This window comes from Chiloscyllium plagiosum, chromosome 4 (genome assembly GCF_004010195.1).
Source record: "Chiloscyllium plagiosum isolate BGI_BamShark_2017 chromosome 4, ASM401019v2, whole genome shotgun sequence".
Lineage (NCBI taxonomy): Eukaryota > Metazoa > Chordata > Chondrichthyes > Orectolobiformes > Hemiscylliidae > Chiloscyllium > Chiloscyllium plagiosum.
In genome coordinates, this window is record NC_057713.1 from 2,921,971 (window position 1) to 2,935,985 (window position 14,015).

At 41.9% G+C, this 14,015-nt stretch overlaps 1 protein-coding gene across 1 annotated transcript in view; it reads left to right on the plus strand.

Moving 5' to 3' along the window:
* LOC122548812 (laminin subunit alpha-3-like) overlaps window positions 1–14,015 on the plus strand; it is a 376,692-nt gene that overhangs the window by 191,622 nt on the left and 171,055 nt on the right. The window contains exons 27-29 of the mRNA XM_043687604.1: window positions 3,028–3,191; window positions 3,611–3,719; window positions 5,351–5,448. Coding sequence (XP_043543539.1) covers window positions 3,028–3,191; window positions 3,611–3,719; window positions 5,351–5,448 — 371 coding nt within the window. The remainder of the gene's footprint in view (window positions 1–3,027; window positions 3,192–3,610; window positions 3,720–5,350; window positions 5,449–14,015) is intronic.

Here is a 14,015-nt window from a genome sequence, read left to right on the forward strand (position 1 = left end):
TTCTTCCTGACCTCTCCGCCCCCACCCCAGTGTGACCTATCACCCTCACCTTGACCTCTTTCCACCTATCACATTTCCGACGCCCCTCCCCCAAGTCCCTCCTCCTTACCTTTTATCTTAGCCTGCTGGACAAACTTTCCTCATTCCTGAAGAAGGGCTTATGCCCGAAACATCGATTCTCCTGTTCCCTGGATGCTGTCTGACCTGCTGCGCTTTTCCAGCAACACATTTTCAGCATAATTCAAGTCAAGGGCAGTTAGAGATGGACAATAAACGCTGACTTAGCAAGTGATGGCCTTGACTGAATAAAATAAAAAGCTAAGCCAGCATTTATTGTCCATCTCTAATTGCCATGAAGAAGATGATGGTGAGCTAGGTACCTTCTGGAACAGCAGTGTTTGGGGTGCATGGTCAAGCTGTTTGAAGGTACAGGGAGTATGAAGTAAAACTGGAATCTCTTCAGTGCACAATAGAAGAATTATGAAATAGTAATAAATCTGCTGAGCCCGAAAGGTTTAAAGTTACATCACTGTCAGGTGAGACTGTTTCAAAGAATATTCCACTCTAAATCTCTTTAGGGCTTTGTTGCTAAGTTTGTAGATGACACAAAGATAGGTGGAGGGTAGGGAGAGAATAGGGCCCTTCAAAGATCAGCAAGGCAACCCTTGTGTGGAGCTGCAGGAGATGGGGAGATACTAAACGAGTATCTTGCATCAGTATATACTATGGAAAAGGACTTGGAAAATATAGAATGCAGGGAAATAGGTAGTGACATCTTGAAAATGTCCATATTACAGAGGAGGAAGTACTAGATGTCTTGAAATGCATAAAAATGGATAAATCCCCAGGACCTGATCAGGTGTACTCTAGAACTCTGTGGGAAGCTGGGGAAATGATTGTTGGGCCTCTAGCTGAGATATGTGTATCATCGATAGTCACAGGTAAGGTGACGGAAGACTAGAGGTTGGCTAACATGGTGCCACTGTTTAAGGGGGGTGGTAAGGACAAACCAGGGAACTATAGACCAGTGAGCCTGATGTCAGTGGTGGGCAAGTTGTTGGAGGGAATCCTGAGGGACAGGACGTACATGTATTTGGAAAGGCAAGGACTGATTAGGGATAGTCAACATGGCTTTGTGCGTGGGAAATCATGTCTCACAAACTTGATTGAGTTTTTTGAAGAAGTAACAAAGAGGATTGATGAGGGAAGAGCGGTTCTCCCCACCCCCACCCTCCTCTAGCTTATCTCTCCACGCTTCAGGCTCTCTGCCTTTATTCCTGATGAAGGGCTTTTGCCCGAAACGTCGATTTCGAAGCTTTTCGGATGCTGCCTGAACTGCTGTGCTCTTCCAGCACCACTAATCCAGAATCTGGTTTCCAGCATCTGCAGTCATTGTTTTTACTTCTCAATCAGATGTGCCAATGGGCTGAGAAGTGGCAGATGGAGTTTAATTTAGATAAATGTGAGGTGCTGCATTTTGGGAAAGCAAATCTTAGCAGGACTTATACACTTAATGGTAAGGTCCTAGGGAGTGTTGCTGAACAAAGAGACCTTGGCGAGCAGGTTCATAGTTTCTTGAAAGTGGAGTCACAGGTAGATAGGATAGTGAAGGAGGTGTTTGGTATGCTTTCCTTTATTGGTCAGAGTATTGAGTACAGGTGTTGGCGGGTCGTGTTGCGGCTGTACAGGACATTGGTTAGGCCATTGTTGGAATATTGCGTGCAATTCTGGTCTCCTTCCTATCGAAAAAGTGTTGTGAAACTTGAAATGGTTCAGAAAAGACTTACAAAGATGTTGCCAGGATTGGAGGATTTGAGCCTTCGGTCCAACTCGTCAATGCCGACCAGATATCCCAACCCAATCTAGTCCCACCTGCCAGCACCCGGCCCATATCCCTCCAAACCCTTCCTATTCATATACCCATCCAGATGCCTTTTAAATGTTGCAATTATACTAGCCACCACAACTTCCTCTGCCAGCTCATTCCATACACCTACCACCCTCTGTGTGAAAAAGTTGCCCCTTAGGTATCTTTTATAATCTTTCCCCTCTCATCCTAAACCTATGCCCTCTAATTCTGGAATCCCCCACCTCAGGGAAGAGACTTTGTCTGTTTATCCTATCCATGCCCCTCATGATTTTATAAACCTCTATGAGGTCACCCCTCAGCCTCCGACACTCAAGGGAAAATAACCCTATTCACCCTCTCCCTTTCACTCAAATCATCCAACCCTGGCAACATCCTTGTAAATCTTTTCTCAACCCTTTCACGTTTCACAACATCCTTCCAATAGGAAGGAGACCAAAATTGCATGCAATATTCCAACAGTGGACTAACCAATGCCCTGTGCAGCCAAAACATGACCTCCCAACTCCTGTACTCAATACTCTGACCAATAGAGGAAAGATTACCAAGCGCCTTCTTCACTATGAAGATTGTGGTACTGGGAAAGCACAGTAGGTCAGGCAGCATCCGAGGAGAAGGAGAATCGACATTTTGGGCATAATCTCTTCATGGTCTTTTCTGTCCAAGGATCTTTGGAATATTGTAACCGATGGAGAGAAGAAATATCTCTTCATCTCTGACTTAAGTTGGCACCCCTTTGTTCTGAGACTATATTGTCTGGTCCTCTCTCTCCCATGAGGGGAAACATCTTCTTAGCATTTACCCTGTCAAACCCATCAAGAATCTTGTATGTATTAGCAAAATCACTTTCATTCTCATGAATTCCAGTTAGTAGAATCCAAACCTATTTGGCCTGTGCTTTTAAGACAATCCCTTCATACCAGGGATCACCCCAGTGCAACTTCTCTGAACTGCCTTCAAGGAAATAATATCTATCCTTAAATGAGGGAGTATCATCATCTGGTTTAGAGCTTCATTTTAGCTGCTGTCTATCCACAATGAGGCTCCCAAGAAGCCATTGCACTAGACTGAGTGTTCAAAGGTACAACATCATGTACAGAACACAAACACTCAGATAGGTTAGATGCTTCTCCACTAACACCATTTATTCCTCCCTTTAGGTTCAGCTACAGTTTAGAATTAAGATTCCTGAACCAGGCCAATATGTTTTTGTACTTGAATACGCCAATGAAGATGAGAGACTGCATAAGCTTAATGTGGCAGTACCCAATCAACTTGGAGCAACTACACAAGGGACATTTAATCTGTACAGCTGCAAATACAGGTATGGTTAGACTTAATAGGATAGACATGATATATGTCTCCCACTTGGTGTAGTTACACAATAGTCCTAACAAGGAACATAGTATGTATGATGAATCTCTGCTTTTAGTGTGGTTAGATGTAACATGAAGTGACCAGTCTTTGCTTATTTGTGTGTCTAAACTCAATAAGAAATATTCCGATAAAAACAGAAAATGCAGGAAATATTCAGCAGGTCAGGAGTACTTGTGGAGAGAAGAAACATGGTAAGTGTAGTCACTGTATCATCAGCAATACAAAATAAGATCAGAACTTACAATGAGATTGGTACATTTTAGTTCCTTATTACAATCAAATAAGTAGATTGCAGGATGAAATGAATATTTTGATTTTTTTTGTATTTATAAAAGATATAATTGCAACCATTTGAATTTGCTGCAGTTTCTTTTGTCGGAGTGTTGCAATTGACTCACAGAATCGCATTGCAGCCTTTGATCTGCTTTCTTATGCTGATCTCCTTCTGCATGGTACATCAATCAGTTTTTTACTGGTAAGTACATTATTCAAGTGATATGTGAACCAGCTAAACAAATTGAATGTTTCTTCAGCATCGGACATGTAGGGCAAGTTGCATTTTGTCAAGTTTGTTTTTTTCTTGGGATAAGATTCCAAGTTAAATTTTCCAAGTCCATACTCGTGATAAGTTGTACATTTGCCATGAGAGCACATCAGCTAACAGCACATAATATGTGTGGTGATTGACAAGCTAATCTTAATAAACAATCATTTCACGGAAATTGTCCCTAGGTAATAATTGTGCAACTCAATGTCTGTAAAGAATCATCTTTCGATTTTTTTTATTAGTTAAAGACTGTGCTCTAGATCTGATCTGTGCTCTAGATCTGATGTGTTATTATTTAAATAAAGAACAAAGAACAAAGAAAATTTACAGCACAGGAACAGGCCCTTCGGCCCTCCCAAGCCTGAGCCTATCCGAATGTACTGTCTTAACCTGTCAGTCAATTCCTAGGTATCTATATCCCTCTACTCCCACCTACTCATGCATTTATCCAGGCGCATCTTAAATGAATCTACCGTGCCTGCCTCAACTACTTCTGCTGGCAACAAGTTCCAAGCGCCCACCACCCTCTGTGTGAAGTACTTGCCGCGTGTATTCCCCCTTAAACTTTCCAGCTACAGAATGAAAGGATTTGAGAGTCCTTGTTCATGAATCTCAAAAAGCTAACACCTAAATTTGAATAAGTAAACAGTCAGGGCACAACTGGGAAGAATTTCTGAGTTGCTTAAGATAAAACCTTCAGAAACCGAAGCCTGTTGAAGAAATGAATTTTTGGAACATATGGTGAGGAGTAAATGAGCTGAGCTAGCAGTTTGTTTGAGGGTCACAGAGAGTCTTTAACTGAAGGAAATAGCATTGAGTCATTATAGAAATTAGATAAAAAGAAATCAAATACCGTCTCGCAAATTGAATAAGGAGGTTTAAAGTGGAGACAGGTTTGACTACTCATCTGTAAGGTTGTTGAGGATAAAAATGTTTGGCCGTTCTTTCTGATATTTGTAATGAGTTTATTTCAAATAGCTTTGCATTGTGTAGCATAGTTACTGCCTTTCTTTTTATCTAATTTCTGCATTGAATCAATGCTATTTGCTTTCATGTAATAAACTTTTATGTTTCTATTTTTTAAATATGTTGGGCAGCCTCTTGTGACTGAACACCATGGTAAGCAAAAGCAAAACCTATGGTCTGTCAAGCCAGGTCTCACTTAGGATATGACTTGTCCAGTATCACCATCAGATGGGACTATAACAATATCTGTCCTGGGATGCATTGGGCAGAGCTGAATACAATTACTTCAGATGCAATCTAATCTCCATCGCTGAAAATCCTTTTATATTCCAACCAAATTGATACTAATGCCATATTTTAATAGCCTTTTTAATACTTGGTAGCCGCAAATAAAAATACCATGTGCTGCTCCAGTTGAGATCCTGCTTCCTTGTAATTCATGTGGCTTTGCCATGTATGATACAGCAAGTGTTAAGAGTCATTAGGGGACCTCACTGTTTCAAATGAATAAGTGTCCTGACATTACAGAAATTGTTAGTACAGAGATAATGTATTTATTCATATATTGCATTTTTATTCCTTTTCATGGACAGCACAAAGTTTATTTAGTACCTTTTAAAGAGTTCTGCACTGAACACGTGGAGCCTAAAATGCACTGCATCGGCACCCATGGCCCCATCACCAACAGGAGGTAAAAACCTATCTCGTGAACTTTCCTGCTGTACATTTCAGAATGGAGAAATTATTATGAAGGGCCTGTAAAATTCATGGCCCCACCTCTACCAAATTGCCAAAAGTTGCAAGGTCAGGTGGGATTCACTTCAACTCACGTAAGTAGACGAGGAAAGTGGGTAAAGCATCTGAGAAATGGAGCTGAGAATTCTCAGTATCTGGGGACTGAGGTTACCCATACTCCTGGAATAGTCACTTGACATTTTACCTAGTCACTCGACATCGCTGGTTCTTATTTTAAGAGGGTTAAAATGCTTTTTCTTATTATGACCTGGAAATGTAATGTGAAAGGGATGTAGAAGCATATTCACTAGTAACTTCCAAAAGGGAACTGGATAAGTGCATGAAAAGAAATCATTCACAGGGCTACTAGGAAAGTACAGGGGTGTGGCACCTAATTTTTTAATACTAATTCATGGGACGTAGGCAGCACTGGCTAGGCCAGCCCTAATTGTTCAGCAGGTAGTTAAGAGTAAACCACATTGCTATGGATCTGGAGTCATATGCAAGGACAGCAAATCTCCTTCCCAAGAGTATATTCATAGAAATCATAGAATCCCTACACTGTGGAAACAGGCCATTTGGCCCAACAAGTCCACACCGACCCTCCAAAGAGTATCCCATCCAGACTCATTCCCTTACCCTATTACTCTACATTTCCCCTGACTAATGCACTTAACCTACACCTCACCTAACCTGTACATTTTTGGACAGAGTGAATGAGATGGGATTTTATGACAATGGTTATATGCAATAGGTCAGCTCTTCATTCCAGAGTTTTATTGAATTCAACTTTCAGTATCCACCATGGTGGGACGCGAAGCAGTGTCCCCAGACATTAGTGGTTCTGGATCACTACTCCAGTGACAATACCAGTATACCACCACCTTCCCAATTGAACAGCTATTTCACAGCCATGTAGGATGTGGGCAGAATGGTCTCCATTGTGCTGCATTCAAGGAGTCCTAATCTATGGGAAATGCAATGAAGTTAAAATTTATTGACTGACTGTAAATGACCATCTGTTGTGGTGACCCACTGTCTTAAACTGCTGCACGCCATGTATTGAAATGCTCCCAGATTGCTGTTGCGAGGTAATGTGACCCAGCAACCATGAAAGAGTAACGATACATTTCCAAGTCAGAGTGATGTGCGATTGAGAGGGCATACTCCAAAAGATAGTGTTTCAGAGATGCTTAACAAGAGACTAATCATACAGATTATAAAGCGCACAGCAAAACTACGCTGATGCTGGAAGAGATTATTATTGATATACTGGATAGCATTGATCTCCTTGAATGTTGCTATGAATACATTCACCACGCATGTGGAATGTGTTCTCTCACACTGAGGATACAGTCATAGAGTCATACAGCATGGAAACAGACCCTTCTTCTATCACACACAGGCCGACCATGTTTCCCAAACTAAATTAATCCCATTTGACTTCATTTAGCCCATATCTCTCTAAACCATTCCTGTACATTTACTTGTCCAAATGTTTTTTAAATGTTTTAACTGTACCTGCATTTACCACTTTTTCTGGTAGTTCATTCCATATACGCACCACCCTCTGTGTGAAAAAATTGCCCCTCAGGTCCTTTAAATCTTTCACCTCTCATCTTGAAAATATGCCCTCTAGTTTTGAAATCCCTTACTTTGGGGAAAATACTATTTGCTATTCACCTTATCATGCCCCTTATGATTTTATAAACCTCCCTAAGGTCACCCTTCAGTGAGGGTAGGGCTGATCAGGGATAATGGAGGGAACATGTGCCTGGAGTCAGAGAAGGATAGGGAAGTCCTTAATGAATACTTTGCTTCAGTATTCACTAGTGAGAGGGACCTTGTCGTTTGTGAGGACAGTGTGAAACAGGCTGATGTGCTCAAACAGGTTAACGTTAAGATGGAGAATATGCTGGAAATCTTGAAAAACATGGGGATAGATAAGCCCCCTGGCCCGGATGGGATTAGATTACATTACAGTGTGGAAACAGGCCCTTCGGCCCAACAAGTCCACACCGACCCGCCGAAGCGCAACCCAGCCATACCCTTACATTTACCCCTTACCTAACACTAGGCAATTTAGCATGGCCAATTCACCTGACCTGCACATTTTTGGACTGTGGGAGGAAACCGGAGCACCTGGAGGAAACCCACGCAGACACGGGGAGAATGTGCAAACTCCACACAGACAGTCGCCTGAGGCGGGAGTTGAACCCGGGTCTCTGGCGCTGTGAGGCAGCAGTGCTAACCACTGTGCCACCATGCCGCCCACAAATATACCCAAGGTTTCTCCAAGAAGCATGGGAAGAGATTGCTGTGCCTTTGGCAATGATCTTTGCATTCACATTGCCCACAGTAGTACCAAATAAATGGAGGGTGGCAAATGTTATTCCCTTGTTCAAGAAAGGGAATAGGGATAACCCTGGGAATTACAGACCAGTCAGTCTTACATGAGCGGTGGGCAATGTATTGAAGAAGATTCTGAGACACAGGATTTCTGATTATTTGGAAAACCATAGCTAGATTAGAGATAGTCAGCATGGCTCTATGAGGGGCAGGTCATACCTCACAAGCCTTACTGACTTCTTAGAGGATGTGACGAAACACATTGATGAAGATAGAGCAGTGGATGTAATGTACATGTATTTTAGCAAGGCTCCCCATGTTAGGCTCATTCAGAAAGTAAGCAGGCATGGACAGGGAAATGTGGTTGTCTGAATACAAAATTGGTTGGCTCATACAAGACAGGGTGGTAGTTGATGGAAAGTATTCAGTCTGGAACTTTGTGACCAGTGGTGTTCCGCAGAGATCTGTTCTGGGACCTCTGTTCTTTGTGATTTTTATAAATGACTTGGATGAGGAAGTGGAAGGGTAGGTTAGTAAGTTTTCCGATGACATGAAGGTTGGTGGAATTGTGGGTAATGTGGAGGGCTGTTGTAGGTTGCAATGGACATTGACAGGATGCAGAGCTGGGCTTGGAAGTGATAGATGGAGTTCAACCTGGAAAAGTGTGAAGTGGTTCATTTTGGAAGGTTAAATTTGAATGTAGATTACAGGGTTAAAGGCAGGATTCTTGGCAGTGTGGAGAAACAGAGGGATCATGTGTCCACATCCATAGATCCTTCAAAGTTGCCACCCAAGTTGATAGAGTTGTTAAAACGGCGTACAGTGTGTTGGCTTTCATTAGCGGGGAGATTGAGTGGAAAAGCCATGTGGTTATGCTGCTGCTCCTTAAGCCTTGGTTGGGCCACACTTAGAATATTGTGTTCAGTTCCGGTCGCCTTATTATAAGAATGATGTGGAAGCTCTAGAAACTATTTTCACTAGTTGTGGAATCAAGGACAAGGGGATATTATTGTATTATATCTGACAGCTAGAATGCAGCTAGTATGCACCATTGTATCAACTGAATGAACATGTAACTGGATGGTATAAAGTTCTCAGATGCCATTTTAGTTGGTGCCACTTAAAAACATGACATGCTGAAGCATGCTACTGTTTGGAACTAAACAATTTAATAATATCCCTGTCACTGAAGTGCATATAACTGTAAAATATGTATACATCAGGAGCTATAATAAATGTCTACTGAATCTTTCATAGCCCTGTTAGTACAATCTAGTTCAATACAGCACGGGATATAACATAACTCTTAGTGATCAAGTACAAATACCTCAGAAAAGGCAAAATCCCACGACATAGTGACAGATCAACAATAGTGAAAATATTAAAACCAAAGCTTCTAGGATTGAATTTAGGAAATGCTTCTAGATACAAAGAGTCATTTAAGATTGGTACAGAAACAGAAATTGCTGGAGAAATCAGCAGGTCTTGCAGCATCTGCGGAAGAAAAGAGAGTTAAGAGTCCAGTGACCCTTCAGAAACTCGTCCACAAACAGTAATTAATGCAATAGATCAACTGTTAATTTTAAACTGTGATTGATAGACTTTAGTTAACCAAAGGATAGATGGATTTAATTATGAAGACAGGTTACATAAACAGTGGATATTCCCTCAGGTTTAGAATATTAAGGAGTTGGCAGAGTAGATAGAGAGAAACTATTTCCCCTGGTGACAGGAACCTTGAACAATCTGAAAGTTAGGGTTAGTCTATTCAGGAATGATATCAGGAGCAGAACTTCACACAAAGCATAGCAGAGGTCCAGGACTCCCCTAAAAGGTTGTTGAAGTTGGTATGAAGTGAAAAATTCAGTATTGGGATTGACAGATGTTTGTCAGTCAAGAGCATTAAGGGTTATGGAAACAAGACCAGTAGCAGTCTTACTCCAGTGAATGATGGATCAGTCTCTGTCCTGGCTTTGGAGCCATGACTCTGAATATACCTTGATCACTTAAAGTTATGGTTATTGGAGACACCTAGAAGGATGATGTTAGGCATTGCAGTGATGATAGCGCTGTTAAAGATTTACTCTTTGGCAGAATTATACCTGCCATTAGTCCACCCAAGGGTGGAGTTATTCAAACCCAAGGTATATTCAGAGTCATGGCTCCAAAGCCAGGACAGAGACTGATCCATCATTCACTGGAGTAAGACTGCTACTGGTCTTGTTTCCATAACCCTTAATGCTCTTGACTGACAAACATCTGTCAATCCCAATACTGAATTTTTCACTTCATACCGATGCATCTGCTGTACTCAGTCACAGCAGGAGACTCCCAGGAAGACAATGGAAATGCCTTAGGAATGTTTCCCCTTGTGGCAGAGTCTTAGAGTAGAGATCACAATCTCAGAATAAGGGATCACGCATGAGGAGGATTTTTTTTCTCTCAGAGAGTTGTAAATCTTTAGAATTCTTTACCACAAAGGCTGCTGAGGTTGGTTGGGAAGGGAATCAAAGTAAGGGAATCAAGAATTGTGGGAAAAAGGCAGGAATATAGAGTCATGATCTCGTTGCATGATGGAGTAGATTCAATGGGCTGAATAGCCTGCTTCTGCTCCTATGTCTTATGGTTTTATGATTCTCAAAGCATCCCTAAAGAAGTCAAAAATCTCCACTGGGGGTCTTAATTAAGACTAATTAAAATGTACAAAGTTAATTTGGAAAGGCACTGCATACATCAGGGCCTACATAGGGAACACACAGAGATGAAGTTACAGCACGGGTTGGGGTGTGGGGAGCACAAATCATGTGTCAACTCATGAACCTAACTCTCCAAGCATGGGGTACAATCTGCAGATCAGATATAGTATATATCAGCCATTGTAAAACCGTTGAACCACAATGGAAGCAAGCCTCCCCAATTCTAATAAATTACCTGAGAAGAAGAGGAAATGTTTGGTAATTTATAGAAAACTAATGTACTGCACCACTAAGAAAATGAATTGCTGTCTAGTTGTCTCCTGTCCAATTCCATCTGAATTCCCAACTTTGTACAAACTTGATATGTCATTCACAACCTGGAGCAAATTCCGATTATGGGTGCAGCTTATACAGGTACATTGAACTTAGGTATATGTTGAAGAAATTGCTGTTTTGTATAGGTTACAATAAGTTCTGCCTTGATGTTTTTCCTTCCCAACAAAACAGCATTTCTTGTCATCTTATTTTGAACCTCAAATCCATCTTGTTTTGTTTATATTTGTCAGTTGCGATCTGCCTACTGTAGCTCTTTATCTCTTCTTTTTCTTTCAAACAATTTGATAGGTTAGATGTAGAGAAGCTATTTGTCCTTGTGGGAATGTCCATAAACAAGGAATCCATCTGCATAAAATAGTCACTAACAAATCAAATAGGGAATTCAAGGCAAACATCTTTACTTGAAGAGCAGGAAGAATGTGAAACTTGCCACCACAGAGAGTAGGGGAGGTGAATAGCAGACACAGATTTATTACAAAACTTGAAAGCACATATTGGAGAAAAAGAGAGCGATGTGCTAACAGGGTGAGAGGAAGTAGGGTGAATTGAGACTGATGTGGGTACATAACAGCATGCATCTGTTGGACCAATCTGCTTCTTTCTCATTGAACACAACAGGTTTATATAACACGCTTAGGAAACCATCTGGTATTATCATGCAAATGCCAGTTCATTGAAAGAACTGTCCAATTTATAAAAGCATAGACCCTAGAAGGAGGAATGTTTAATGTTTGATCTAATTCTCCTGTTTCATACTTGCTTTGTCAGCTCCCCATTTTATTAATCTTATCTGCTTTCTCAGTTCTCTTATTGCCACTGTTACTGGTAAAACAGTTCCTCAATTTGGGCTCCCAGTTTATAAACATTAGTGTTAGTTCACCTTGTCAAAGCATGTGGTCAATGAAATAAAGACAATGGATCCCTGATTTTTAACTTTCTTGAAGCAATCAGCTGTGTTTATCCAGCAAATCCCCTATGCAGCATTCAAGATGGCTATCACAGGAAGACCACTGCCAGTGCACTGTCTTTCCCTAATGTTTGGCACTTTTCTGTGAGGAGACAGCCAGAAAAAGAAGTATTGGTGTGAGATGTGGAATCTGTTGAGAGGTTGGAATGACAGCATTTGTGGACGGTGACTTTGAGGGATGAATGTGAATGGCAATGAGATGAAGGAGATATCAGTAATGACTGCTCAGATGGGGATGTGAGGAGGTTGCTCAAGAGAAAGGAATGGGTGGACCTGCAAGCTGTGTTAATTTGAGTGGTGACGTGCAGGAGAGAGCTTGGTAAATCAGAGTGAGAGGTAGCACTTAAACATGACATGTACCTTTCCTACCCTAGTGAAGTAATTGAACATTTTGCAGCACATTTATTCATCAGTAAGTGACAACGTGCCATATTTTTGCTTCCTCAGGCACTTTCCATCTTAGTTCAGAAGCAGTCTTCTTCCTCCTTTCTGCTGGGAACAAGGTGTCTCTGTGGGCCCTTATGGCTTACAGCAGGCTCTCCAGAGATGCTTATAAGAAATGGGGTGTAGCTTTTCCTCTTTGAGATTCCATTGTTCCAGATGCCTACAAGTTAGAACTTGTAGGATAAAGCCATTCTCTCCCTCACTAAAGTCCTTTAAAATACTGAGGCATCAGCATCAAGCATGACTATACCCACATGTTCTGGTTGATCAGAAAACCCAGACGTTGTTCCTCAGTTAGAGATGCATAATAATATCCACTCTATGAACTTACAGGTTCCCAAACCGCTGCTGGACCTGCTGGAAATGAGTCTGAAAGTGGCCCAATAATTCACTGAGTTATCAGTTGCTGGTTAGGCCTCACTTGTATTAGGTTCAAACCTGAGTGTCACAGGCTGAAAAAATTGTGATTGCTCTTGTCAAAGCAGGAAGAAATGTAGAATTAGAATTTGGTTTTATTGTCATGTGTACTCAATTGCAGGGATACACAAGAACAATGAAAATTTAAAATGTCACTATACACAGCACCATCTTAGGTAGAGGGTATCTAGGTACAAAACCTTAGGTAAAAAGTAGAAAAATAAAGAAACAAGTTAAATGTTCAACATTACAGTTCTTGTAAGTATAAAGTAGTAAATAAGAAATAAAGTGTAAGTTCTAAATTACAGTCCTTATTTAGCCATGGGCATGCAGTTGCTCCACATTGGGCTTTCCCCTCAAGGGTTTGATCTCTCCTCTGTGTTGGGCACAATCTCTTGCCCACATTGGGCTTGATCTCTCCCCTACATCGGGCTCGATCACTCTCCTGTGCTGGGCTCGATCTCTCCCCTGCACCAGACTCAATCTCGTCGCCCCCCCACCCCCATGCTGGGTTCGATCACTCTCCCATGCTGGAGTCAATCTCTCCACTGCATTAGGCCTGATCTCTCTCTCCCGCATTGGGCTCAATCTCTTCCCTGCGCTGGACATGATCTCTCCCCTGTACTGGGATTGATCTCTCCCCTGTGTTGGGGTCACTCACTCCCCTGCATTGGGCCCATTCTCTCCTCTCTGCACTGGGCCCCATCTCTCTCCCCCGCACTGGGCCCCATCCCTCTCCCCCTCACTGGGCCCCATCCCTCTCCCCTGCACTGGGCCCAATCCCCACACCTCCACACTGATGTCTCGCTGCTGGCTCACCGTCTGCCTCACCACAGGCTGCCAGTATCCTGCTGTGGTGCCACTCCGAGTCGCCAGCTGCTTCCACGATGCTGCTCTGGACCCCCAGCCCCTCTGATTGCTACTGCTGCCTACACAACAAAGTTCTCTCCAGAAGGTCTGTAGAGAAAAGTAAAAAATTAAAAACTGAAAAAAATGAAGTAAGATCTAAGAAAAGAAATAAGAAAAGGATTTGGATTGGATGAGCTACAACTCAGGAGCCCTATTCTGCCATCATCTTGGAAGGACCAACATGTAATAGTGATATTCAGGATTATATAGGTTTTTGTTCGAATAAATAATGTACATTAGTGACCAGAAAGCACTAAAGGTGATTGTCAAATGGGGAAATAAAGAGAAATTGTTTTAATCCCTAATAGCATTATAGGTGTACCTACAGCACATGGACTGCAGCAGTTCAAGAAGGCAATTCATCGTCACCACCATCACCATAACCAAGGGCAACTAGGGATGGAC